The 26,907-nt window shown below is 51.2% G+C and overlaps 2 protein-coding genes across 5 annotated transcripts in view; both read right to left on the bottom strand.

Moving 5' to 3' along the window:
- NUP214 (nucleoporin 214) overlaps positions 1-11,443 on the bottom strand; it is a 45,364-nt gene extending 33,921 nt beyond the window's left edge. For 2 of the 3 annotated variants that reach the window (XM_040531496.1, XM_040531497.1), the window contains exons 1-11: positions 11,308-11,443; positions 9,374-9,569; positions 8,414-8,565; positions 7,691-7,895; positions 6,770-6,840; positions 6,372-6,435; positions 5,558-5,661; positions 4,333-4,439; positions 3,647-3,713; positions 2,945-3,068; positions 866-1,027 (exon numbers count right to left, since the gene is read on the bottom strand). In XM_040531496.1, the coding sequence (XP_040387430.1) occupies positions 866-1,027; positions 2,945-3,068; positions 3,647-3,713; positions 4,333-4,439; positions 5,558-5,661; positions 6,372-6,435; positions 6,770-6,840; positions 7,691-7,895; positions 8,414-8,565; positions 9,374-9,569; positions 11,308-11,349 (1,294 nt within the window). In that variant the 5' untranslated portion in view covers positions 11,350-11,443. Of the gene's footprint in view, positions 1-865; positions 1,028-2,944; positions 3,069-3,646; positions 3,714-4,332; positions 4,440-5,557; positions 5,662-6,371; positions 6,436-6,769; positions 6,841-7,690; positions 7,896-8,413; positions 8,566-9,373; positions 9,570-10,490; positions 10,713-11,307 lie in introns of those variants that run through there. The other variant, XM_040531498.1, reaches the window with a different exon arrangement.
- A 1,585-nt stretch (positions 11,444-13,028) lies between these two features.
- Positions 13,029-25,340, bottom strand: AIF1L (allograft inflammatory factor 1 like). 2 transcript variants are annotated; one of them, XR_005813779.1, is made up of 6 exons: positions 25,065-25,340; positions 21,213-21,279; positions 18,161-18,202; positions 16,836-16,998; positions 16,200-16,354; positions 13,029-15,365 (listed from the first exon to the last, which is right to left on the bottom strand). XR_005813779.1 is itself a non-coding variant. In XM_040531495.1 (5 exons), the coding sequence occupies exons 1-5, from the start codon at positions 25,140-25,142 to the stop codon at positions 15,278-15,280; spliced, it is 438 nt and encodes a 145-aa protein (XP_040387429.1). In that variant the 5' UTR covers positions 25,143-25,217; the 3' UTR covers positions 13,029-15,277. The 2 variants fall into 2 exon arrangements, 1 of the variants encoding a protein (XP_040387429.1); XM_040531495.1 differs by lacking the exon at positions 16,200-16,354 and having other exon boundaries at positions 25,065-25,217.
- Between the last annotated feature and the right edge of the window lie 1,567 nt (positions 25,341-26,907).

The raw sequence follows: 26,907 nt of genomic DNA, 5'->3' as shown, positions 1-26,907 counted from the left end.
CTGTCCGGATTAATGTTGCCTGGAGTTTGCTGTGAAAAGCCTTCACCTTTTTCCACTGATTTTGATAAGGTTCCTGCCGGCTCAAATTAAACAGGCTGTCAGCACACTAGCCAGCCAGCACTGCAGAGAGGCAGGCTGCCAGGCAAAAGCATTCTGTTTGGAGGAGAAGCAAATCTGGGCTTATGTAAGAAAGCGGTGGGTTTGCAATTATTGTATGCAGGCAGAGAAGCAGAACGACCAACTGACCTGCACACCCCAGCATAAGAAACTGCTTACTTCACGTTGCATATCACAACCAATACACACTCAGAAAAAGCTACTGCTCTACCTGCTAACACTTAGCACAGTACTGCATAAAGCTATCGTTTCAATAAGCTCTTGCTGCAGCCAAACACTTCTGTTCACATCATGGCCTCCCATGGCAAAACATACAGAAGAAAACCCATCTCCTCTTTGGGGTATGCAGACCTTGCTCTGGGTCTTGCTCCTTGTCACCAAGCGCAGCCTGCAGTCACTGCTGCAGTTTCGGACACTGCTGCAGTTTCACTCACACCACCCCAAAGCTGGGCAAAGGGCCTCCTAGAATTGCTTTGGCCCTGTTCCCCAAATGTTGATTGCACATTAGAATCTAAGGGCAGTCTGCAAAGTGCTTGAGATCTCCTATGGTAACCAGAACTAAATAATTTCACCCAGATGCGCAGAAGATGAACTGTCCTGGGAGCAGAAAACGCACAAAAATTGCTTCCATTATCATTATAGAAAAATAAAAAAAACATTTTCTGTGACTGCATACATGTCTGAATACCGAACTTACAGAAAAAGATCCACAAATGCAAGTGTTTCCTTAACCCACTGGAGCCCTTACCTGTTGATTTTGGCGCTCTCTCCCCTGCTGTCAGCAATGGCTCTGGGGTCACAATAAGCGATCTGACCCCTGGGTTTTGATTGATCATGTAAAATGGGCAGAGTACACCATCCGTGGAGAGCAAGATCAGAACGGGTGCTGGAGGAAGGGTCTTCTCATCACCTGCCAGAGACCATATACATAAGCCTGGCAACCAAAGTTTCCTGCCTTGTTCCTACTGGCACTGACAGCATCGTGTGACTTGCTTACCACAATATTTCTTACATTTCTGCCTTCTTGCTTTAAATTACATCTTTGTTCCCCTACTTCCCCCTGAATGGCCCGTATTCTTTTCTTCTTCTTTATTCTTTCCTATTCCTGACTTCATATTTTATAAATTCACATACGAAAGACAAAAGGTTATTTTTGACAAGTAAATATAATCTCCTGATTGTCAAAGCCTAACCTTCACCCATGAATTTCTGTGCCAAGCGTTTTCATATTTTCAGGTAATCCTTTCTTTTCAGCTATATGCTGCTCCCTTCTTCAATCCTCAGTTCCTGTCAGCAACTCTCCACGTTCCATCGGGTCCTAATAGACTACTGATATTCATATATATAAGGTAAGAAATAATTGCTAGATAGGAAGCTCTTCAAATCTAAAGAAAGCCAACATCAAAAAAAAACATCCTGAAAACAACAGGCTGGTGATTTGAACCTCTGATATAAAATACTTCCATTTTGTGCAGCTTTGAGTTAGTCTGCTCCAGTTCAAGTATTCTCAGGACAGTTGAAGGCCCTGAACTACTCCATATATTTCTAAAACTATTTTTCTGTAAGTTTAACTGTACTTAAAAAAAAAAAAAGGGGTAAATATAGGATGCTTGAAGAACTGCTATAATAATTTACACTGGTGCTTTTCTTTTGTTGGCCCATGCAGGGGATGGCTATGTTCCCTCTATCTATTGGCTCTTGCTGGGGAAGGGCAGTTTCCACATGGGAACATGCTCCAGGACAAATATGGTTTCTTTTCAATCCAAGCTTGTTGTGAACTGCAAAGCCAAATAATGTGCAGCCAAAAAGGAGCTGATTACACTCTGTGAGAACACACAGAACGTGTCAGCAACAAGCTTCTCCAAAAACCTTTCTATAAACTGAGGCAGCACAACCTGGGCTTAAAGAAGCTGTTCTGACAGACTCCTTAATCCACTAACTGTATAGATTAACAAAGAAAATACTTCAAATTCAATTTTTTGTTAAAGTACACAGTTTGACCTCAATTCCCTACTGTAGTTTTCATTCAGGTAAAGGCTGCTGCAGTTCACAGTTAATCGGCACCCTCCTGTGCTCTTCAGGAATTCTTGACTGCAGTACCTTCCACTCTGCCTGAAGGCATCTTTATTTCAGCGCCTCTGGGTTTCAAGGGGGAGTTTTCAGAATTCACTAAGGTACAGCACAATAGCTCAGATGTATCTTCAGCTTCAGCCTCTGACAATGTGCTTTGAAGAGCCTTCAGGCAGCACAGAAGGTACAGCAATAATGCAGCTGGCTAGATGCAGAGCACAGCAGGGTTCAGTCAGTGCAGGCTCTGTGCTTTAATGCAGAATTAAAACCTACACGTTCACCACAACGATCCTTGTTTTTTCTGGCTTTGAAACTAACCCCTTTTTGTCCTTTAGATCACTGCAAATGTACTTAATACAAACAGTTATGCAAAATGACACAAGTTACGAGCATAATGGAAGTCAGACAGGCAGTTTGAAATCCCTGATGTTAGAATATGACCCCTTTAAACTCACTGCTATCCCAGTTCTATGAAACACAGACATAACTCAGGTGCTTTCTCTTCCACGTCTGTTACTGTAGCATCCCAATCTGCTGCAAGCTTTCAGGAAGAACCATATTTAACACCTTGCCATTTAAATCCTTACACAGAGGTAATCACTCATGTGCTCTGTGCTTGCTATAAAGATGTAGGACAGATTCTGTCAGCCTCCGTTTCAGAACCATCTCCCAGGACCCTAAGCACCAGCTTTCCCCTCAAAAATCTCTCTTATTTCTACTGTTGGACTATTCCACAAGAAAAACTAACAAGCCTTACTGATTGGGATGGGCATGTTACTGGTGTAGTCCACAGCAACACCAACAGGCAAAGTATCATCGCTCTTATCTGTCACGGGAAGTTCTGCTCTGCTGGAGTCCTCCAAAACCCACGACTCCCAGTTCTGCAAGAAGCAAAAATATTATTTTGACCACTGCTTTCCTGTGTTCAGTCTTCTTCAGAACATTAGTCTACTACCGTTGAAAGAGGAGACTGCAAAAAAGCTGGAGAGGATCCACCTGCCCTGTCAGATAAACAAACGTCGGAATTATCAGGGCCCTCCACAGATTTGTCTGTGGTTTCTTCCACAGCACTACATGTCAGAGTTGAGGTCAGACTCAAGGACAAACAGTCAATGTTTTACTTCAATATGACCTCATATGAATCACTTTTTATTCCAGCAAATTTGACCACATTTTTAGACTACCAACCAAATCACGAAAAATAGACTTGTGGTACTTGGTTCACAACATACTGTGTTTGTTTATCCCTTCTCCTTTGTGTCACTCATCTTCTGGTCATCTAAGGCTTACATTTACATTAATATTTTGTGCAACTCAGATGTAAAAAGAAAGGCATTTGATTTTTTTTTTTAAGCATGCCATTTTGTTATATTTCAGATCTCAGAAAGGTTTTACTTGCTTAGATTTTCAAGAAACGGGAGGTACGTACGCACAAGTGCAACAGGAGGAAAAATATTACCTGATCTCCTTGCCTTGCTAGGATGCTGACTTCTGTGGAAGCTGCTGAAGCTGCCAGAACTAAATCCCTGTAAGCATAGATCCAAATAGGTTAAAACAGCATGACAATCCATGGCAAGGTCCCCAGCTCCCCTAATCATCATCATATTCATATCTATAATAAAGTTATAATAACAACATGAAATTGACTCCTCCTCCCAAGGTGAGGGAAACACAACCAGCTACATCACTGTAGAACGTTTGTTTTCTTCAGAACTAGTAACCAGGGTGTGACGCCCCCTGCCAGCCACTGCATCTTCATAAATAACGATGGTCCATGTCACGTACTTGAAAAGTGAAGAAAGCTTCTTCATACAGATACACAGTCAAGGATGACATAAAGGCATGCTTTACCTAATGTGTGACTTACAGTCTCAGGGGAAATTGTTACAATAGATTTTAAACGATCTTACGTACCTGTATGAAGTAACACATGTTCTCATCAGACAAATGAGTACATCAATATGGAGATAAAGCACGTGAGAAAAATAAGCTGTACTTCTATAAAGCATTTTCAAAGTTGTAATTTCATTTGGCTCATATTCGGGTGTCACATAGTTTACAGAAGGGAGAAACAACACAAGGAGAAGCCTAGATGACTCAGACATGCACAATAAGGGAAAGACTGCCACAATTCCTGCAACTCACCATTCCTCAACATAGTTGAGGAAGTAATGATGCTGTCTCTCCGTGCAGCTCCCGTAGCAAGGCTCCATGAAATTCACAAACTTCTCTGGCCTCTTCTCTTCCTTTTTCTATAAGACCAACATTGACCATTTACCTTCCAGTACAGAAACCAAGTAATTTCCCAAAAATATGAGTGCATCATAGTCATACGGTACAGCAATAATTGCCTACATACTTCAGAAGAGATCAGGTGTCATGAGACTACTTGAAAAACAAAAACAAAATCCTCCAAAAGATAAAGGGACAAGAAAAAGTTTACCAGGGCCTTACCAGTATCAACAAACCTAAAAACATCCTTAACCTAAACAAATACACACACACAAAAATCTGTTACATATATTAGGACTCCACATCAGGTAAAGTTTTTTCCTGAGCGTCTGCTTCAGACTATTAAGTCTTCACATCATAATTTGATGTCATCAGACAACTGGTTGCTGATAAGTTTTCACATGGATGTTACTTCCTCCACCTAGTCCCTGTCCAACCCCAAAACCATGATTTACAGTAGGATCTGTGACTGACCACAGCTGTTGCAAAGAAGCTGACTTAACCCACGTGGAACTGGAGAGTGGTCTTCGTTTTAGATACCCAACTGTCAACTTTTGAATGGATCACCTGGTGGTGTAAACCTGGCTTCTCTGGAGTTCATTAAAAGGATGTGAATATCTCTCTGGTTTAGCCAGAGAGCATGGTGGAAGTCAACCTGGGGCTCAGCCCAAATTAACGGTATAAAAAGCTAAACAACTAGCATAAGAATTTCAAAGAGAGGAATAGACTTCAGTTGGTTTCAAACCACGTATTCCTCCCTAGCAACTGGGGACACCCAGTGTCACGACAGCGAGCACAGAGAGACAGGTAACAGGAATCACATTTGTACTGGGATCTAACCGTAAATTGCAATTGCTGTATTGTGCCTGCACGGACTTCAGTATCTGTATCACTTCTCTAAATTTGAAGTCCCACGTAACATCAAGTACCTTCCAATAAGAGAATGTGATATTAAACATTTCACCCTCTGCGCATGGAATACCTAAAAGAACCTGGTCAGAGATTACTATACTCTGACAGTATCAAACTTCAATTCCAAATGATGCCAATATGGATAATAAAAGCAGCTTGCCATTGTAATCAACAGGTCAAGAAGAAGCAACAAACAGTTCTGTAGTTGAGACTTGTTTGCACTTACAGGCAATATGGCTATGACCACGTCTGGAGGTGTTTCCAGCGTCCCATCCTCAGCTGCATACACAATAGTAAAGACATACGTGCCAATCCACAGTACATCCAGAACTGGAAGAGAAGGAAACAAATACCTCAGCCAGGAACACTTCAGAATACTTCCTCATATAGCGATTTTAACTATGCTCAGCTCACAAAAGTAACATGACACTGCTAGCAAATAAGGAACACGCTATCCTCTAAACTACCAAGATTAAGAATTTTAATGATCTGTCTGCAAAGCATCAGTCATAGTAGCAGGAAAACTATTTGATCCCAGAAATTCTAAATACAAACCAAAATCATGCATTTGATTTGCTTCGAGATATCATGGGCCAAACAGCACCACTGTTTCTAAAAACGGATAATATTTTGACACACCCAGATGAAGTGCTTCTGCTTTTCTAAACTTACTGTCTTGACACTTTATTGAAGAGTCAAAATGAAGAAACGAAACTTGCGTGAAACAGGAGAATGGAATTATATCCAGAAATCTCCATGCTGAAGGGAGGTTACTTGTGATAGTACTGTTACATCACTGAGCAAAAATTAATTTTAAAAAATGCATATTTAAAACATTTTAGAAATAGACAAGGACTTTGGCCCACAGTTAGTTTTTCTATACAACCTAGAGATAAAGCTTTTTCCCCTCGAATAATTAAAAAGCATAATGTAATTATGTAACCAGGGTACTATACAGCGGCTGTAACTAAAAATAACAGAGGAGGAATGAGTAAAAATATTTTAAAAGAGGAAGCAAGTTTAAAAATAAGAAGCTGTACCTTTAACAGGATTTTCTGGTTCATAAAAGGGAGGACAAGGGATTACTTTCTTCTCCTGTAGATTCTGTAAATAAAACAATCTTAAATACAAAGACCCCAAGCAAATCCAACTGCAAGTTTTGGAGAAAGCCCAGAGAACTGGTTTAGAGCGACTTACACACTCCTTACCACTCATCACATGCCACTCTGACGTCACTACATTTAAGTAGTAGGTGCAAACATTAAACTAAACCCAGCATTGGTCTAAGACATTTTAATAATAGTGAAGTGGACGGGCATCATCACATGGCTCACACCACGTGCCACCCAACCAAATTCTGTAGACCCAGATGCAAAGGAAATAAAGCATTTTGCAAACCAGTGAGCAGACATCAGGTCTTACTGGCAACAATACTTACAGGCAGATACTGCACCACAGTGCCATTTTGCCTCCCTACAGCCAGTTGTTTTCCCTTCGGGCTCCAACACACTAAGCAAAAAAGAGAATTTCATCAGCAGTGAGGAAATTACGGTTATAAGGTCCCACAAAAGCAGTACCAGTAAGTCAAAACTGCGTATTTTTCCTCTGCAAAGCCCCATAAAGCTGAACAATTAATTTGCCTTTTCAATTACAGACAGCAAGAAGAGCTGAAATTCTTAGCATTCATACCAATGAAGCTTCAAACAGGTTTAAACTTCCCTCACACCTGCTGCTGCACAGCCTTACATTGCCCTGTAGCGGATACTCACAGCCGCTTAGGAATGTAACAGTTTACATCTCTAACATACACTTCAGTTGGTACAAGCACATAGGGACAAATTAAACTGAGCAGAGAGGCCCAAAAGTTATATCAGAGCTGTCACAAAGATGCACAGATCGTGCTAAATCTGGGAGAGCGGGGCACAGTGCTAATTACTGATGTGATTACATTAGTGCAGTTTAGGTTTACACCACATCTGCTCAGGATCAAAACAGGGCACTGCGGTAATCCGCCAGTCACAGAGAAAGCAAGGATGCTCAGATCAAAACCCAACAGGTGACTACCACAGACTTATTTGTACGCTTCCCTGCAAGTGACAGTCAAGCCTGAGACTGTGCAAAGCACAGGCAGGCACGGCGGACTCCAACTCACTGGCTGCAGCTCCTCCAATCAACTGGGAAAGAGCAGTTCCATCGCACCCCATTTTCAGAGTCTCAGGGATTTTAAATCCTTCCTGTTCGCATTTTCTTTTTATTTTTTAAGAAACCACCTCCCTGAGACAAACTTTCTTACGCCTACCTATCCACCTCTATTCTCACACGCCCAACATTCTGTACCTTGCCCAAGGCTGCCACTCACCAGACGTAACAGCCACAGAGGACGGCAGCGTGGCGTACACTTTCACCGAGTCCGTGACCTGCAGGACGGAGATGCTGCCATCCGACATGCAGATGGCCACCATGGTGGGACTAGCAGGGTTCCACTTCAGGTCATTGACCATCGCTGCGCTTCCCGAGTCCTTGGCCAGTTTGTGATACGCAAAGGGGCGTTTCTGCTGTTTCGCCTTTTACAAAAGACAAATATTTGAGACAGTCAGACAGAGCACGAAAACAAGTTCTCACAAAGTCACAATCCAAAGCAATTCTGGTCTCCCTATAAATTAATAACTGATGGAAATAAGTAGGGTAACAGCTTTTAAGCTAAAAAGGGTACATTTACATTAGATAGTAGGAAAAAATTCTTTACTCTGAGGGTGGTGAGGCATTGGACCAGACTGCCCAGAGAAGCTGTGGATGCCCCATCCCGGGAAGTGTTCAAGGCCAGGTGGGATGGGGCTCTGGGCAACCTGCTCGGGTGGGATGTGTCCCTGCCCATGGCAGGGGGGTTGGAATCAGATGATCTTTCACGTCCCTTCCGACCCAAACCATTCCATGATTCTAAAAAGCATATTTTGAGTTTAATGAAAAACTCCTTTACAAGACAGAGAAGCAGAAAAATCCCACCCGAGGCATGACACTCCTTGTGCTGTAATCTGGGTCAAAGAAAAAAAAAGAAAAAAACAAACTCTTGCATGTACTTTACCTGATTAAAGAATGTGCGGACGTCAAAAAAGCCGATGAAGGAACCAATGTCACTGGACATCATACAGACAGACAGCGTGAGATTATCACAGCTTAGAGCCAAGTGCTGCACAGGAAACTTCATGGGAACTAAGGTACTCTGGACATTCTCCACTTGAAACACAAAAAACACGTGAGATAAGATGAAGCGTACAAATTTAAAGAGCAAAAACTTTTAAAACAATCCAGAAAGGACAAGTTTATGCAGAAGTCACTTAACAGACAGTCCTATAAAAAAGGGAAAGCAAGCCCCTTCATCTCTATCAATAAAGTCTCAAGAGTCTCTCAAATTTCTCAGAAAAGAAAATGCCCCTTTCCTCCCTCAGTAACCTGCAAGAAAAACCAAGCGGACACATTTTAGGTTTTACGTGCAGTGCGTATGGGAACTTTGGGTAGCACAGTTACTAAGGACAAGATGAGAATGAAAACCAAGTGGTTTTCATTGCCACCAAATTCACTTTGGTTGTGAGGTGGCAGAACAGTCACTGCTTCCCCTCTCGCAGGACAGTCCAAATAGAGAACTGTGTGAGAACCGTGTCCCTCTCCACTCGCTTACATCCCCGACCCACACGCAGGCCCACGGCTCAGAGACTGGCTACAAGAGCACGTGGCCGCAAGGAAAGCGCTGCGTTTTCGGGTAGGAAAAGCCAGCCTCACTGTATGGCACTGACACGGGTACCCAAACGTGACAGGCACCTGAAAAGGCACTATCAGCATCCTGGTGGCTTGTTCCCAATGATTACACTTCATTTCAGTTAGAGGCACGGCAAATATTGGTCCTGCCTTCTTATACAAGAAAGCACAGTAATTTCAAACACACCAAAGACCACAACAAGGACTGTGTCAGAAGCCAAGAGCTCCATAGCACAAAACCCAGACAAAGCTGTCTCTGCAACGACCACGAGCCGTAAGCGCGCCTTACCGATTTTATTGGGATCTTCTCCCAGCTGATTTTGCATGAGAAGATTTCTGGTCTGGAAGATCTGCAGGCTGGTTCCTCCTCCAGCAAAGACCAGCCCGTACTTGTTAGACACCGCGAGGAGGCTGGAGCGCTCTTTGGGGAGATCGTCAGGAGCATCAAAGATGCGGACCTTCTTCAGTGCTCTGAACTGAAAATCCTGTTGAGAGAGAGAGCAGACGTAGCTGTACGCGTGCAAACGAAGAGGAAGACTTTACTTTGGCTTCTCTAGGACAATAAGTTGAAAGTCTCTCCACGAGAGCTGCAGAACACCCACATCCATGCTACCGCTGGCCATCCTATCACCTTTTCTGTCTTCCCTAAAAAGACAGAGACCACACCGCAGCTTTGCCACTACTGGAACACCGGCTGGGTCTCTCTTCTACCCAGCAGCCTTTTTTTCATAAAACTTGCAGGAGCTGAATCTGAGACATCTAACTCCTCTCAGAAACACGCCTGAAACCAGCCAGTTGATACAGAAGGGGGAAAAAAGAAAGAAAAGGAACAAAGCAGAGACAAAACGTGCTAGAATAAAACCTGTTACCTTAAAGCTACAAAGCACACAACTACTTAGTTTTTGTTTGCTATTGTAGCAGAACAGATAGGGTTAGGCCTTCCACCCACCACCAGCAACTACTCTGTATAACCAGATTTATTTCGTGCATTTGTTTCTCTTATAATTTACATTGTCCTTTTGTAAAAGGAGAAAGAGAAAAGCAGGGTGAGAGAGAAAACTGCAAAAACAAACTGAATTAAGGAACAGCAGCTGCACTATAACCATACAAAACAAGGTGTACACCTTAGGCAGGAGCCTCTCTTCTCCAACCACTGAGCAGAGCACTGCATCTAACGCCAGTAACCCAAAACAAGCCTCCGGTTTTTAGCTCATTTTGCCAAAGCACGGAGTAAGTGCCTTTCTGCAACCTGAGAGGACTGCAGGAGCTCAGAACCCTCTGCAAAACGAGCAGCCCAACTCCTTTGCTGCAGGTGCCTGAGCAGAAAGCAGCTGCACAGATTCACAAGGGCTCGAGCAGCCCGCACGGACAGCCCCGTCCTGCTCACACAGCCCCGTCCTGCTCACACAGCCCCACCGCAGCGCTCTGGGACACACACGGGCAGGCTGGGCTGGCAGCACGGCTCCGCTGCACGCTGCCCGAAGGCAAACAACCACACACACTGGTCCCAAAAGCAGATCCCCAACAGAAGGCCCCCCCCAGGAGAGCTCAGAATCCTCCAGAAGAGCTCGGAACCCCCTCCCTCCTCTCCCCAACAGACTCCCCCTGCCTCTCCCGGCAGCTCCCCGCAGCTCTGAAGAAACCCAGCAGAGCCCCCAGCCCCTTCCTGCCCCCCAGCCTCCCCCAAGCCCCCCTCCACCACACCCCAAGCCACCCTCTCGCTCCAGCCCTCCACAAGCGCTCCCCAGATGCCACCGAGACCGCCCCCAGCGCCCCCCAAAACCCCTAGGGGCTCCCCAAGAGCCCCCCCAAGGCCCCCCAAACCCCTAGAGGCTCCCTAAGAGCCCCCCCGCCCCCCCCAGGACCCCCCAAACCCCTGGGGACTCCTCAAAAGCCCCCCCAGGGCCCCCCAAACCCCCGGGGACTCCCCGAGAGCCCCCCCCGCCCCCCAAACCCCAGAGGGCCTCCCCAGGAGCCCTCCCCGCCCCCCCAGGACCCCCCAAACCCCTGGGGGGCTCCCCAAGAGCCTTCCCCGTCCCCCCCAGCGCCCCCCAAACCCCTGGGAGTCCCCCAAGAGCCCCCCCGCCCCTGGTGCCCCCCCCAGCCTAGGCCGAGCGCCCCCCCCCCCAACCCCCCGTAACCGCTCCCCCCCGGCAGCCTGCCACCCCCTGCAGGCCTAGGGCCGCCCCCCAGCCCGCCGCAGGCTGCCGGCCCGCGCCGTGCCTTCATCTCCCGCTCGGGGATCACGTTCATGTCGTCCCCCATGGCTCCGCGCCCGGCCCCGTCGCCTCAGCGCCGCCGGGGAAACTCCGCTCGCCGCCGCCGCCGCTTCCGCTTCCGGCGGGGCCGCTCTAGCCGCGCCGCTCTATGCTCCGCGGCCCGCTGAGGGGGAGGAGTCCTCCAAGGAAGCGCGGAGGGGGACGGAGGGGGGAAATAAGGGGCGGCTCCTGGCGGTGTGAGGGCCGCCGAGGATCGGCAGGAGGCTGCGTTTAATAAAGCGTTTGTTCTGTGTGTTCTGCTTGGTCTGCGCTGGTTGTGGGCGGGGTCCTGCTGCAGGACGCACCCCATAGCCCTGAGGAGACCCCACGGCCCTCAGGGACCCACCGGGGCCAAGCGTTGGCACGGGTCTGGCCGCCAACCAAGCCAGAGCCATCCCTCCCGGCCCATCAACCTCCGTGGGGGGCCTGTGGAAGCAGCACCACAGCCCAACAGTGCCGCACCCCAAAGAAATCCCACTCCCTCAGTGGGGGCAAGTGTGGTCGGGTGCTGGAGGCTGGTCCTTGTGCACCGCCAGGCACACGCTGAGGTGGAAACGATGAAGCACTGCGAGGGGAAAACATCCTTATGGTGCTTTGAGGCCCCACCAAAGTAGCCCTTGCTTTGTCAGTCAGAGCAAGGCCCAGCTGTCCTTCACAAAATCACCTGGGTTGGAAGAGACCTCCAAGGTCACCCAGTCCAACCTCTGACCTAACACTAGCAAGTCCTCCACTAAACCACATCGCTAAGCTCTAAATCTAAACGTCTTTTAAAGACCTCAGGGATGGTGACTCAACCACTTCCCTGGGCAGCCCATTCCAATGCCTAACAACCCTTTCAGTAAAGAAGTATTTCCTGATATCCAAGCGTCCTTCCTCGCTTCCTCCTGGCTGAAGCTCAGGGGTTCACCTCCCACCCGGCACACCCCCACAGGGAGCACATCACCCCAACACAGCCCTGTGGTGACACAGACACATTGGGAAACACTGGTCTGTTCCCAGCTCCAGGAGCTTGCACTTCATTTTATCTAGGATCGAAAAGACATGGATTTCCACACAGATAACAGTAGTGATATGCGCAGGTAGTGACCTGAAGTATGGCAAACCACAACTAAATTCCCACGATCCTTTTCCCCGCCCTCTAACTGAACAACAGCTTTCACGCACAGCCCAGAAAAGCAGGTGCATTCCTAGAGGCTAACGGGCAGCAGAAAGCAGACAGGGCTGTGATCTAAGGGCAGTTCTGTCCTTTTGAGGAATACATGGATAAAGCATACCCACTCATTCCCCTAGGAAGCCTGGTTTCCATTTTGATAACTCACATCAGATAAGAACCTCAGGCAATTGCTTCAAGAGCAGAGAGCATAAAAAAAAAAGTAATCTTACATGAGAAGCATTGCAAGTGTCTGCTCCTGATAAACAAGTCATTCCTTAAAACAAGCACTGCCACCTGTTTTCTTTAGAGAAAATCAGAGGTTGGCTTTCAGGAGGTGGCCTCTGCATTTTGTAACACAAACTCAAAGGCATTCGGTCAGTTATTACACAGATAAAGATCAGATCAAGGCAGTGCAAACCAAGATCTATTTAAGGGTTTATATTAACCAACTTGGAAAACAGCTCAACTAATCTGCAGCCAATCATTTGGACCAAGCCTCAGAAAAGCTAAACTAAATACGCTGACACACAGTATAGCTTCAAAAGATTTATTTTCAGTCTTCAAAGTAGACTGGCGCCGTTCTTACAATTTTTCTCTCTCCATTGCAGTTTTGGTTTTCATGCAAACAGTAGTGAGAATGTTTTTTAAATAAAAGTGCAGCCTTTGGCAGGAACAATAAGCCTAGTAGAGTTAATCATCTGTATTTTCCTTTAAAATTTATTAAACTGTGATTTTAAAAAGTTAAAAGCTGCCAAGAACATTTAAGAAAAAATGGGGAAGGGCAAAGAGCAAACATCTGGATTCCAGAAGTTGTGTATAGAGCAAGAATCACTGCAATAACCAGAGTGTGGATAGCACAGTCCCAGCTACACCTGGTCCCAGCTCTTACTCTGCATTTACAGCCACTCTTATTTTGCAAGCTTGAGGTCTTATATATCAGGAAAGTGTGCCCAATAGTCCCACGGGACCAAGCTGAAACACACGCAGAGAAGTCTACAAAATCAGAAAGAGCAGCTGCATGAAGAAAGATCCTCATCCTTAGCTGGTCTGGAAGAAACTTGCAGGGCTCAGTTTGGCCAAAGAGCTTCCTTTCACTTGAAGCTTCCATTTTCCCCCTAAGCCTTCCTGAGGGACTGCAAAGGCGTAACAGCAGGCTTGTTTCTACACTTGATGGACAGGACAGACAACTACCTGTTCAGAGATTATGCTCCTGGTCTGATCCAAGCAGAGATTTATCAGGAAGAGGACCCTAAATTAGCTTTAATTGTCCTCACTTGCTGGTGTTGGGCTCCCCTCCCCAGGATAGGGTTTCAGTTCGCCCCTTTTTAGTTCAGGGCTGTGACTTATCTTACTGTTTGCCTCTCTTGCTATGGCTGATCAACAAGTCTCAGAGACCAAGGAAAAAGAAGAGCAAGCCAGAAAGAGGCAGTGGGAAAGACCTAATGCTAAATGGGTCGGTGGTTTTTCCTCAGCTGAAAAAGAGACTTGGCAGAACTTATTTCTTTAGCTTCCAAGTACCTCAGTTTTCATGTGGGTTTATCCACCAGGGTTGCCAGACTCCTCCAGTCTGTCAGCCTTTGGTTTGTAGCATCCTGTGGAGGGTTCTTGTCTTTGCCTTGTAGCCAGCAGTCAAACAGCTACTACCTGAAGACAATTCCTGCCCATTGCTAACCTAATTTCTCGTAGAAGCCAGCAGGATATTGGCTGCAGGGTTATCTGCAGAGCACGTTCCTGCTGACAGCTTAGGTTTGACCCTGTCCTAAGGCAAACTACAGTGGAAGGGCCTGATAAACGGGCCTCCAAAACAGAAGGGCACCTTGGCCCTAGTCTAAGCACCTGTGATATGCATTTGGTTCAAGGTGAAGCCCAAACAAAAGTCCTCACTGAATTTAGCAGCTAAAGAAATGTTCCCTTACAACATCCTAGCCTCGGCAGCAGACAAGGGTCTTCCAGAAGTAGAGGACCCAGGCACATCAAGGACATCACATGCTGATTGTGCAGAACTTACTCCCAGGGCTGATGGGGACACTTAGATCTGGGAGAAGGATCTGAGTAGGGGACACAGGAAAATGATTTTTTTGTTGTTTTAAACAGCTCACTTGGCTCAGCCCCAAGATCTGACTGCAGGATGAACCCAGGGAGCACACAGAAGCCTTTCTGTGCAGTGAGCCATGCCCACTTCCAAGCGTAAAGTCCCTGCTGGCAGACCTCTGGTGTCAATGCACCTCCCCGTGTTCACCCAGCACACACCTAGGCCACAGAGGTGGGAGCCTGACTTGGGTTTGATCAGGTCAGGAGGGAAGAAACTAGACCAAAGTCAGGAAGCACATGACAGAGCAGAGAAGGCACTTATTTCTTTGCACCAATGAAGCTGCTGTAGGGGCTCTACCAGGGAAGCACTCAGTGTCTGGCAGAAAAGCCCTTCAGGAACCTGTTGTGACAAGCACAGCTCTGAATCCGTGAGCTGGGAGGAAAGTAGCTCCTTTTCATGTGAGAAATGCAGGAAGGGCAGAGGAAAGAGTGAGATCAGATTTGTTTTTTTGTTTGTTTGTTTGTTTTTTTGTCGTCTCGCATTACACTTGGTGCTACAGCTTCTAACAAATCAAGTTAGCTAAGGGGTGCAGCAGAAAGACCCAAGCTGGGGACTCCAGCTTCCCTTGCTGTTCCTCTAAGGCAGGTTAGTTGAAAACTAGGACTGTCCACAGTAAAGAGTACCAAAGCACAGGTAACCCCTGTTACAGGCCAGCAAAGCAAACAGTGCCAATTTCCCAGCCTGCTCTCTTCAAGGGAGGCTGGCTATGTCTCTCTCTGGAGGCGGACCAGAAGGTTTTGGGTTGCTTTCATTGGCTTTTCCTTCAAACATCATAACCCTGCAAAACAACAGATAATACAGATTAACAAAAAAAAAGCAGGTGCATCTTCACCCATCACAGGGGGGTGGGATTATCTTACTTGCTGAAAAATAGCATCTGCCTTCTATACAACGGGCATCTGATAATTAACAGAGGACGGAAAGCCAACAGAGGGCAGTGCTGCCAGCTCAGCAGGCAGCTTTGCCTTTCCAGCAGCTTCCAGGAGTGCATTCCCAGAGTCTCTGCTGGTTTTCCTCTCAGAGCCCAGAGGATTAGCACATTTTATTTAGACAGCCACTTCCGAAATCCCTTGGGCACACACTGCATGCCAAGTGCTCCTGATGCGTCAAAACAAACACCAGCCGTGGCCCACCTTGTGTATAACCATACAGCAGAACATTCAAAAGCCAAACCAAGCAAGCAACGGCGATTACAGCCAGGAAAGAGGGCAGAGACGAGGAGCAAGGCAGCAGCTAGAAGAATCCCAAGCATTCTGCAACCACCAGCACTGTCTTCCTCCCTGAGGACAGCAGCTACGCGGGGAATGCCAGCTGCCACGCCGGATCAAAGGACTGCGCTGCTCTCGGGACGAGTTTTACATTTCTGCTCCTGCTCTAAACAGAGTCCAAGAGACAATGGGGCATCTGTTCGTCAGCAAAAGAAGGGACCCATCTGTGAAAGCTGCTGCAGCTGGGAGGAAGGATGGATGATAAGGGACAGGCTGCAGGCTCAGCCTGCTTCAGCGAAGAGAGCAACAAGGGTGTCAGAAGTGTGCGCGCTTGGAAGTGGAGGATCCCAACATGCAGACAGAGCATTCAGTGGGGAAAGGAGAGATCACCAGCAAGCACGTACCAGCTCGGAGGGAACAAGCTCCGGTATCCTTCCTCCCAACCTGGGAGAAAGCTGGCTGCCTTTCTAAAGCTGCCTTCAGAAAGGGGCAAGCGGGATGGAGAGGAGCAGCTCCTATTCACGGTGGTAACAAACAAAAGCAGGGCCAGCCTCTGTGGCTGTGAAAGGAAAAGCCAGGCTTCAATAGGGCGGAGACAGAGCCAAGAGAACCCACCCCACTACCAGCAGGAGCCAAGCAAGTGTTGGGAAGCCATTTGTTACAGCAGGACTCTCGGAGCCCTGTCAAGAGGGCAGAGGCGGCCGTGGGAGGCGAGCGCTGGCAGCCAGTAACACAAAGCCTTTCCCAGCACACGCCAGCTGTTTCAGGCACGTCTCCTCTCCACGTACTGCCCATCTCTCCAAAACAGGGCAGGGAGGAGCATCCTGTGGGCAACAGGAACCAGCACCGCTGGGGTTTGCAGGACCGCCATTCACTGCTCAAGTCCTGCCTCCCCTGGTGCGAGGGCCCTCCTGTCCCCTCCAGGCCCAGGGGACACGCACAGCTCCGCCTCCGCCAGGCAGGGCAGCCGCTGCCTTCCAGCTCCCCCAGCACGCCGCTCGCTTCCAGCCTCTCCCCCGTCCCCTCCCAAGGGCACTCACAGCTTCAGTACAGCGGAGCGCTTGCCAAGCATCACGTTGACGAAGTCCTGGTAGGAGATGGTCTCGCTAACCCCGCCGGTCACCTCAGAGATCATCTTCTTCAGTTCCAGGTGGGTCTTCGGAGCCCCCATCTTCTCCATCATCCTTTTGACGGACATCAGATCTGCAAGAGCAAGGCATTGGTGCTGTGGCAAGGTGACCACGCTGAGCCCAGACCAACCCTGGGGGCACAAGGCTGGAGTTCCCAACTCAGACCCTCACCTGTGGACCCCCCCCCAAAGCTGATGGCACAAAGCTGCCAGCTGAAAGCAGAGAGAAGCCTCCAGCACAGCCCACTGCTGTACTGGCAGCGAGGAGCATCGCTTCCTATTTGTGCGGCTCAAGAATAAAAGCACCACACACTGCAGAAAAGGGGCAACTCCCAAAGTGATCCAAAGACACGCAGGGACACTGCTGCTGAGCTCAGAGAACGGTGCCAAGAATCACAAGGACGAGGAAGGGGGGGAAACAACACCGGGGTTAAAGCTGCAGACAAACAGGCTCTGGGAGCAGGCGCCCCTGCCCATCGCCACAGGCCATTTCCTTCCATTGCTCTCACCGTGCCGCCAGGACCTGCGGCCCCTTCCCTCCCGGAAAGGCTTTGCAGCCCGGAGCCAGGCTCCTCCAGCTCCCCATGGGTTCAATTTCAGCTCAAGGGCTGGTGGAGGAGGGGAGCAAGGCGAGAGCCTCCTGCAAGGGCACAGCATGCAAGTGCCTGCACTTAGGTGCCTGCTCCAGGCCTGGAGAAACCTGTCTTTACCTAACTGGTGCTTTCCAGCCCCAAAGCAGGGCCATTCTGCTGGGCCAGACTCGCACCCAGTTCCCATTTTTCCCTCTGATCCCTTCCCACCAAAGGGAAGAGCTTCACTGCACTGGAATTGCACGTGGTTTTACACAGCTTCTGCCTCAAGCCAGGCAGAACTTGGGGTAGTGCGAGCCCTGCAGCTTCCCCGCTCTGGAAATGCTGAGGATTGGAAAGGCGGCCCTCGTGGAGAAACAGATGAAAGCATTTGGAACAGAAAGCAGCAGAGAGTCAGGAGGAAAACAGGACTGAGAAGAGCTTGGATCCTGAAGCAGGTGAGGAGAGACTGAGAAAGTTGAGGGGCAGGGGCCGGAGAGCCGGGAAGCCCCTGGCTGGGGATCAGGAGCCCAGCAAGGCCAGACCCAGGAGCAGTTTTCCTCCTCAACAGTGCAAGCACAGAGGGGAGCAGCAGACACAGCAGCAGACACCATCTCAGCAGGCAGTCGCTCCTCCAGCCCAGTAACAGCCTCCCTGCGTCACTCACCGATCTCGCCTTGGTTGTTCAGGTCAAACTCCATGTACTTCTCTGGAAGAGACACAGAAACAAGTTAGCAGGTCAGAGCTGCTCCAGCAGGGAGACAGAGCAGGGGGCACGCAGGGCTTTGGAGCACTGCCTGATCGGAGCAGGGAAACAGGAGGTTTGGGGATACGATTGATACACTGCAGAACGCAAAGAGCTCAGGGGGAGACAGTCTCAAGACCTGGTTTTAACACCCCTGTCTCAAGTCCAGGGCTCCACAGTTAAGTGCTCTTTAATTGTGGCCGCTTTTCAATTGAGCTGAAAGAAAACACTGGCACGAGAACAAGTTATCAGCTAGCCATGAGTAGTGTTAAAAGGCTTCCAGCCAGAAAAACAAAGCTCTGGAACAGCCTCCCAGAAGGAGTAGCAAGAAAAGCAAAACCCCGAGCACTCCCAAGACAAAGCTTGATCGGATTAGGAGGGGGATTAAGTGACGTAGTTGCCTGCAACAGCAAGGGACAAACTCCGCAGTCCTCCCAGCGCCGTGCTGTGCTCCCAGAGCAACACCTGCCAGCAGAGATGCTCAGGGACCATGTCGAGAGGGTGAGGCCAAGAACATGCCTGGGAGCAGTCACACTGGAGCAGGCTGCTTGCCCTTCCAACCTGGTGTCAAAGCTCTCCAAACCAGGCGACTCCAGCACCCTCAGAGAAAGGCAGAACCAGCTCAGGCAGCCTGGACAGCGCTGCAGGAGGAAAGCTGGCATGCCGTAACAGACAGAGCACTGCTCTGAGCCAGGAAATCAGGATTTTAGTCCTGGGCAGCTTCTGATCTTTCAGAGGCACACCTGTGCTTTCTACCCCCCCCCACTAGCTCTTCCCCATTTAGAACATAAGCTCTTCAGGCAAGGGTTTGCCTGTCTTACAGACCATGCAGCTCCTTGGGCCACGGGGGGGCCCCACCTTAACCTCAATTCTGCTAAATGGAGAGAGCAAGATGCCTGCTGCCACCATCCATCCACGCACAGCTGGAGAAATCTCCACTTGCCCTGCAGTTAGCACTCAATCCCCAGAAGAGCCTCAAAGGGCTCAAATTAAGTGAGAGCTCCCAGGCTGCAACTTCCCCCAAAGGGAAAGAGCCCTTTGCCCCAGGAACACCAGCAAGCAGACGAGCGTGAACTGAAAAGTGGCAGGCTAATTTAGGGAGCCGAAGGGAAGAAGGGGTATTTCACACATCAGAGCGTGCCCCAGGACTTGTGCGTCTGAAGGAAGGAGCTGGGTAAGCTGAAGTGAAGGGCAGCCACGGACAGGAGGCAGAGGAGCTGGCGTGACTTTACCTGGGTCTCAGCTGTGGATTGCTGTCAGGAGCTCAACAGGACAGGCCTACAGGAGTACCAGGCACAAACCAAAGCTGTGCTTGTTCCAGGCAGGCACAAGGGTCCCCCTCGAGCATTAAGCAACCCTCCCTAGATGAAACTGGGGCTGTCACGCATCTGCTTAGGGGCCGAAGTGATGCTGGATGCCCCCCACGCTCTGCCCCGCCGTAACGACCTTGTGCAAATGAACTGCCACCTCCCCAGGCAGGGGTCGGGAGCCCCAGCATGCGCCCAGGGACACACACCCTGCTCTGCAGCGCCTGTGCCCGGCACATGTTTTCCCTTCTTCTCAGCTGACGCTGAGCCAGGAGCGTGGAGAACAGAGGCAGCTTTACATCACCGTGCGCTGAGCCTCGGCTCACACGCCCGTCTTTCCCTCCCATCCCAGCTGCAGGGATTTGGTGGGGCAAAGCCATGCCTGGTCCCTCCCCTCACAACTGCATTTACACAAGCACGGAGCGCACAGGGGCTCCCAGGGCTCCTGCTGGGGAGGGCGGCAGAGAAGAAACACTCCCCCCATCATCACACAATGAGCCGATTGTCGGAGGAGCCGGAGGAGGCGTTGGAGAGCGGGACAGGCCACGGAGGCAAGCTCACGAGGCAGCAGGAAGAGATGCCAGGGGCTCTTGTTACAGGGAATTCTGCGCCTGTGACCCTACGGCTGCAATGTTTGAAGAGCCCCAGTTGTGATGGGAAAATAATGCAGGGCTGCAGCCAAAAGTCAAAGCCACACAAAAAGTCAACAGAAAAAAAGGATGGGGGAGCACAGGAGGCTCCTCCGCTCCTAGCAGGGTAAAGGAGCGCTAAACCCCAGCCAGCTTCCTCCATGCTGCATTGCAAAGCCAAAATTCACAGGGAAATAGCAGGCAACGCCTGAAATGGAAGCAGGGTCAGGCTTTATTTGGCTAGAGCCAGGCTGAGGACAAACCTTGAGGGCACCGTGACGCAGAAGGCATGCGTTCTCAGAGGCCGTGGGGGAAACGACCGCCTTCAGCCACCGCTCAGAAAGAAACTGGCTGCACCCAGAGCAGCCCTGCTAAATCCTGTCCTTTAACTACTCTGGGGACAAGCTCTAAACCCCATAACCAGGCTTTTGAGCTGTTTCTCTGTCCCCTAGCCAACAAATGGCCCAAACCTAAGCCCCCAATCTGCCTACACATTGGAGCTAGACCTGCTTCGGGCAGGACTAGAGATGTTAGTGGTGCTGGCTCTGGTACTGAGGGGCTTGGGAAGGACCAGGGCAGGCTGAAGAAAATTCTGGAGAGAAAAGAGCCTCAGCTCCTTCAGGAAGGATTTGAGACCTCTGCTCTGTGGGAAGAGGTCCTCCTACTCACTGAAAAAAGTCCAGCTACTGCATTGTGCATTATACCAGCCAGCTTGTCTAGGTACTGAGACAGAAACTTGCCTCCTTTGCTGCTCCCGGGGGCTCTGCCCACGCAGCAGGTTTTGCGGCAATAGCAGCCTCCAGGCAGGATGTCTGCATGCTGATATGTCCCTGCCCTGCAAGAGGGGGAAGCACAAAGGCTCAGGTGAGAAAGCCACCCCTGGGGAGTTTCATCGAGTTCCACAAGCAAGGGAAAGGTTTCCGTCTCAGCTCAGTCCCGTATGACTTATTCAGCAGAAAACTTCAGGCTGGTAAGATGTAAGTGCTGAGGGAAATAACGTGTTCAGAGCAAACAGGCTGACCGACCACCAGCTCTCACCTTTGAACACCGCCAGCTTCTCCTCCAGGTCTTCTTCATCACTGAACTTCGGGTCACAGAGAAATTCCTAAAACAGTAAAAGTATCCCCAAGGTTAAAGAAAGGAAACAGCATTACCCAGAAGACCTACACAAATCCCAGAGGGCCATATCTGTGCCTCTGTGCCAGGAGGCTTAAAATGGGTCATACCCCAGCACACCTCAACAACTGCATGACACCCCCCGACACCCCTTCTTGCTCACCCAAGGTTTCAGCCCCCCAACCTCTGCTTAAGCACACGCGGCACATGGGCCGGGCACCCATTCCCAGCAAGGACTCCTATTCCTTGCAAGAAGCACTCGTTTCAGAGACTTTAAACTCTCAAGTGAACTCTGAGGGCTGGCAAATAGAGCAGGCAAAGGTTGCAGAAGGTCACGCACCCAGGAGAGGACGGGTATTTTGTATTTTGAGGGAAGGGACAGGGCTCCCTCTTTCTCAGACTGTCTGTCCATTTCTCCCATTGCTTTGCTCAGGCTGGAGAGGAAATCCCCGGTCAGTTCTGGTCACTCGTCCCTAACCCCACCTCAAAATCCATCAGGTACCCAACAAGAACAGAGCTTGCAGAGCCAGCCTTGCCGCTGTGCCCTGCCAGCGGCACCCCTGGAGCCAGCAGCAGCAGGTCTGGGTCCTGCCCCTGCCCCCCCCACACCGCCCAGCCCCAGCCAGCCCCGCGCAGTGTAATGCCTCGATCTGTGTTCAGCAACAACACCGCATTCTTCAGCGCAGAAATCATTAACATCTGCGCAGCTCAGGCACTGCTTGTCCGGCATAAAACCCCTCCAGGGGCTGCGGTGGAGAGGGCTGAGGCTACTTCCTACTCTGTGCATTTGTTTCTTCATCAGCTATTTGTGCTCACAAAGGCAGGATGGGGTCCCCACGAGACGAGGATCTCCGGCACTGGTAGTACTGGGACAGCACCACTTGCTGTTAACAAGACCAGCCCCAGCCCATCCTTCAGGCAAACCCTTTCTGTACAGCCAACCTGAGGTCTGTAGGAAGCCCACCTGGACAGAAGTGTCTGTCAGTCCCAAACGCCAAATGGGAGACCAGAGACCCCTCAACTAAACTGGGGTGACACAGGCTTCCCTCATCACCACGGGCACCAACACAAGCTGAGAGCCACGGGAAAAAGCAATGTTCCCAGTTCCTTCTTTCACTCTCCTCAGAGAACTCGCTTTCCTTTATCTCAGCTCTTTCTACCCAGGGGTATCATGTGCCAGCACCGCACAAAGGGACAATTCGGCTTTGAGGCTGGGGCTCAGCCAGCAGCAGAAGTCACCAGAGAGCAGAGTCGTGTTACCTACCGCCACTGCAAAAGGAACTTGCCAAATCTCGCTGCGAACCAAAGCTGAGCCTGAGCGTCTCCTGGCCACCAGGTCACAGCCTTGTTCGTGCCCCACAGAAGCAGCGGAGAGCTGCAGGACAGGGGACGGGAGAGCAGAAGGGAAGGCTGCACCACACGGGATGGCTGGGGACATGTGCCCGGGGTCTGGCAGCATGGTACAGAGCAGGAGGGGTGACACCGGGCACACACCCAGCACCCAGACCCCTTGCATCTCACCCACGGGGGAGCTGCAGCTGCTCCGCACTGAAGGAAGCAGCAGGGGGACGTATTTCAAAGGCATTCCACCCTCGGCATTGTATGCGAGCTGCCCCGTGGCTGCGATAAGGCCAGCGCTCACAATAGCGTGCAGGAATTCGGTCCCCAGGGCCTGTGACTCAGTCACTGCCCAAGCGGCCGAAGGTCCTCCCAGAGCCCTTTGCTAATGCTCCCATTTTAAGGGGCTTGTTCTATAATAAGAACTGCTTAAAAATAAGCCCCGGCCTCTCCCCTGCTTCTGCTCTTTCTTGGAGAGAGACTTTTCCAGGCCAACAAATGCAGCTACACGATTCCCAGCTACCTGTAAAACAACCTGAACAAAACAACCTGTAAAACAAATCCTCGCCCCCCTAAAGTGCTCCAGCTGCCAGGCCAGGCTGTGGTCAGGCTGTTTAGGTGCCCGAGGGCAGCTGCCCAGCCTGCAGAGGCTATGAAGTGGCTGAGGGATGTTCGTGCCTGCCCTGGGTGCAGGAAGCAGGCACCTGCTCTCCTGCAGGCTGAGCTCCCTGCAGCCCCGTGCATTAGAGGGTAAAGCCAGGTTGAAACTAATCTGTGCTGGATTACGCTTGCCACCTTGATGCACGAGGCAGAGCAATGTGATCACCATTCCCCAGGAAGGGGGGAACGGCCAAGAGGGGTTCCCAGAGGAGAGCTTCAGGCTGGAAATGAAAATTCAATACTGGGCTCAGCTGTCTTTCAGCAGCATGTGTGCACTCTGGACATTTCCTGCCAAACACCCTCATCCCACAGAGCTCAGGGGTAGAAAGCCGCCAGGAAAACAGGGCTGGGAAGGAGCTGGATGTTGGGATGAGACAACAAGATTACACCCGATAGGAATGTGGACTGTGGGATTAGTTTTTACTAGGAGTATTTTATTAGTTTGCAGTCCAGGGGCTGGTCAGGGCTTCGGAAACCCCCTCCCAGGCTCCAGGCACGCTGTCAGCCCAGGTCCGTGCAGCAGCTCGGTATCAGAGGGAGGTTGGAGCCGTTCCACCCCATGGCTGCTCCCAGCAAGCCCCCAGTGCTGCACAGAGCGAGCATGGTGTTCACTGCAGAAGGATCCCACATCTGCCCTGTGCTGGGCTGAAGACAGCTCTGCAGCAGCTGGTACAGCACACCCCATTCCTCCCAACCCAAGGGGAAGGTGTCCCCTATAGGGACGCTTCAGGCCCACTCACCCCCCCCTCTGTGGGGCACTGTCTCACCTGCTTCAAGCAGCCTGTTTGAAAGGTCCCTTTTTAGCCAAGTGCTCCCGTTCTACGGCAGCACCTCCTGGTTTCTAATCACCTAATTCCCTCCCCAGTGACCTACATAGCCTCCACCTCAGCTGTCTCACCCTGCTGGGAGGCACATACCAACACTTTTCAGTGCCCCACTAACACAAGGGCAAGGAGCCCACTGCCTCCTCGGGGCTCCTGTCTTGCGTGGCTCTGATTTCTCCACCTGGAACACCAAGAAGCCACCAGCTGTATCACCAACAGCCCACCAGACCCACCAAGAAGCGACCCTAAAAGTCCCATAATCGGTAGTTTTGAGGTTAAGACCTTCTTTTCACCCCTAGAACCACTCTTGGCCAGGAGGGACGCCAACAGAGCTGCCTCCGTGAGCCGCACCAAGCCAGGGACGGGGCGAGCCCCCAGCTGCAGGCTGGATGTGCACCAGGGACAGGCAGCCCGGAGCACTTTGCTCTGAGCCAGGAGTCACCGTTTCCTTGCTCAAGGCTGCGGGACACCCGACAGCCCTGTGTTCATCTGGCCCCATTATGGTGAAAGACCAGAGAAAGTCTGGAGTCGGCTCCTCGGAGCAGCTGAAGCCCCTCGATACCGGGAAGGGAACTTGAGGGACTGGACATGGCGGAGAGGAGGTCGAAGCCCTCTGGGAGAACAAGGGCACCCATTCTTTCTGGAGCGCCTTCCCCTGGGGAATTCCACAGCACCCAGCCCCACAGCACCCACGGGCACACAGAGCTGCCCGGGCAGTGCTGTGTGGAACTAGAGGTGCAGCCACAGGGGACACAGACCCCCAGATCCCCCAGGCACAGGGGATACAACCCCCCCAGGCCCCCCAATACCTCCCTCACCCCACACCCAACACCCCCTCGAGTAGGGGGACACCTTCCACGAACAGAGCGGCCACCCCACTCACGCACCTTCACCCTCCTCTCCCTCACCCAGCGGGCTCAGCCCCCCACCGCTCACCCCAAACCCTTCCCACCTTGTTGATCTCCTCCAGCCGCCCGTCCTGAGGGGCCCGCCGCAGCCCCCCGCCGCTCGGCCGGCGCGGAGCCGCCATCTCACGGAGCCGCCCCGCGCCCGCCACCGCCTTAAGTAGGGCCGGGCCGGGCCCCCGCCTCCGCCGTTAACCCGTTCCCCGCAGCCACCCCCCGGGGGCCGCCTCAGGCCTTTTCCCCCTCGAGGAGGCGAGCCCGGTACCCGGGGGGGGTCGCCGTGGTGTCGGGGAGCTGCGGGTGTACACGGCGAACTGGGAAAGGGGCCGACGGCTGCGGCCCCGACGGGCGGGACGTGGCCTGGGGGCTGCCGGGGGGCTGCTCCTCAGCGGTCCTGGGGTGGGTGGGCGCCCCCCTGAAGCCCCTCGGGGCTCCCTGCCATCGCCCTGCAGTGGGGTCGGGGGGTGTTATTGCTCCCAGGGGGTGTTATTCTGCCTTCGGGGGCGTTATTCTGGCCCAGGGGGTTGTTATTCCAGCCCAGGGGGTTGTTATTCTGCCCCAGGGGCGTTATTCCAACAGTATAAAAAAACAAATAAATAAAATAAATAAAAAGCTGTTTGGGAGCAGCGCCGTGGCGTGAAAAGCCCAACTGGGAGCAACCCGGTGCTCAGTGAGCCCCAGAGCACGAGCAGCAGGACAAGGCGGTTATCACATCGCAGGAGACAACGGCCACACTGACACGTCCTGGCCCGAATCTAACATGGGAGACTGCCCACAGCTCCCCCAGTGCCCTTCCAGACTCAGCCAGGCAGCTTTTTCTTTCCGAAGACCCGTGTTAAAGCGTTTTCAGGAGGAAGCCTCAGGCGGCCGCCCCGCACCCCAGACCAGCTGCATTCAAACCCCGGGTGCAGCCCCCCCTGCGCTGTCACAGAGCAGCAGCACGGGCACAGCGTGTGCTCCTCCTGCTGTCTCACGCTCAGGTGGATGGGCAGCTATGTATTATATTAAGAATTTTTAGTGGATACAGCTCTAGGCAGGTGTCACCAGCTAAAAAAAAAAAAAAAAAAATTCCAGGAAGAGCAGGAGGGAGGATGAACCGCATTTTCAGCAGCACACGCGAGGCAGAGGCTTGACATTTCTGTAACAGCAGCAAGTTTGTGTGTTGATCGGTGGCATGTAATTGTCTTCCCAGGGAGACGGTGAGTGGCTGCGGCTCCCTGCCTCTCGGCCAAGCCACATCATGCTGCTCTCACTGCTGCGTGGTTTTGCTTTTGCAGAGCTGGCACCGGGCCGTGGGGAGGGGAGCTCCCGCCACTGTGCTCCTGCAGCTCGGGCACCCCAACTCAGCTTTTGTGCAGAGGTAGGAGGGAGATAGGTTTGCTCAGGTAGGAAAATCCCTTACAGACCCCTGGACCCACAGGAGATGGCACTGGGGGAATCCAAGGTCTGTGGCAGCAGTTTTACGAATAGCGTTACACAAGACTTTAGCAAGCCTGGTTTCCAGCACTGTGAGCAGAAGAGCACAGGTAAAGCAAGTTAAAAAGTGAACTGTGCTCCAGCGTGGGGACTCGCTTCTGACCTTACAGGCGTGACTTTGCTGTGCCAGCACCACCAGTGCAGGGGGGGGCTGAACCCGGCTCCGCTGCCTGCCCAGTCCTGTTGAGCAGCCCACGCATGGCAGGGTGAACCACCCAGATGCCTTTCCTTTACAGGCAACACAGCCACTGACCTCTGTGCCGTCCCGTGGGAGTGACACCAGCAGGAGCTGGCTGTGTCCAGCTGCTCCCCATCCAGCACCGATAACCACCGTGGAGCAGGAGAACAGCAGGATGCGACAGGCAGAGGATGCCCCCATCTGCCAGGTTAAGAGCCTGGCTTTGCTTCTGCTCA

This window comes from Cygnus olor, chromosome 19 (genome assembly GCF_009769625.2).
Source record: "Cygnus olor isolate bCygOlo1 chromosome 19, bCygOlo1.pri.v2, whole genome shotgun sequence".
Classification (NCBI taxonomy): domain Eukaryota; kingdom Metazoa; phylum Chordata; class Aves; order Anseriformes; family Anatidae; genus Cygnus; species Cygnus olor.
Note: the sequence above shows the minus strand (reverse complement) of the source record. Positions and strands in the feature narration are given on the sequence as shown.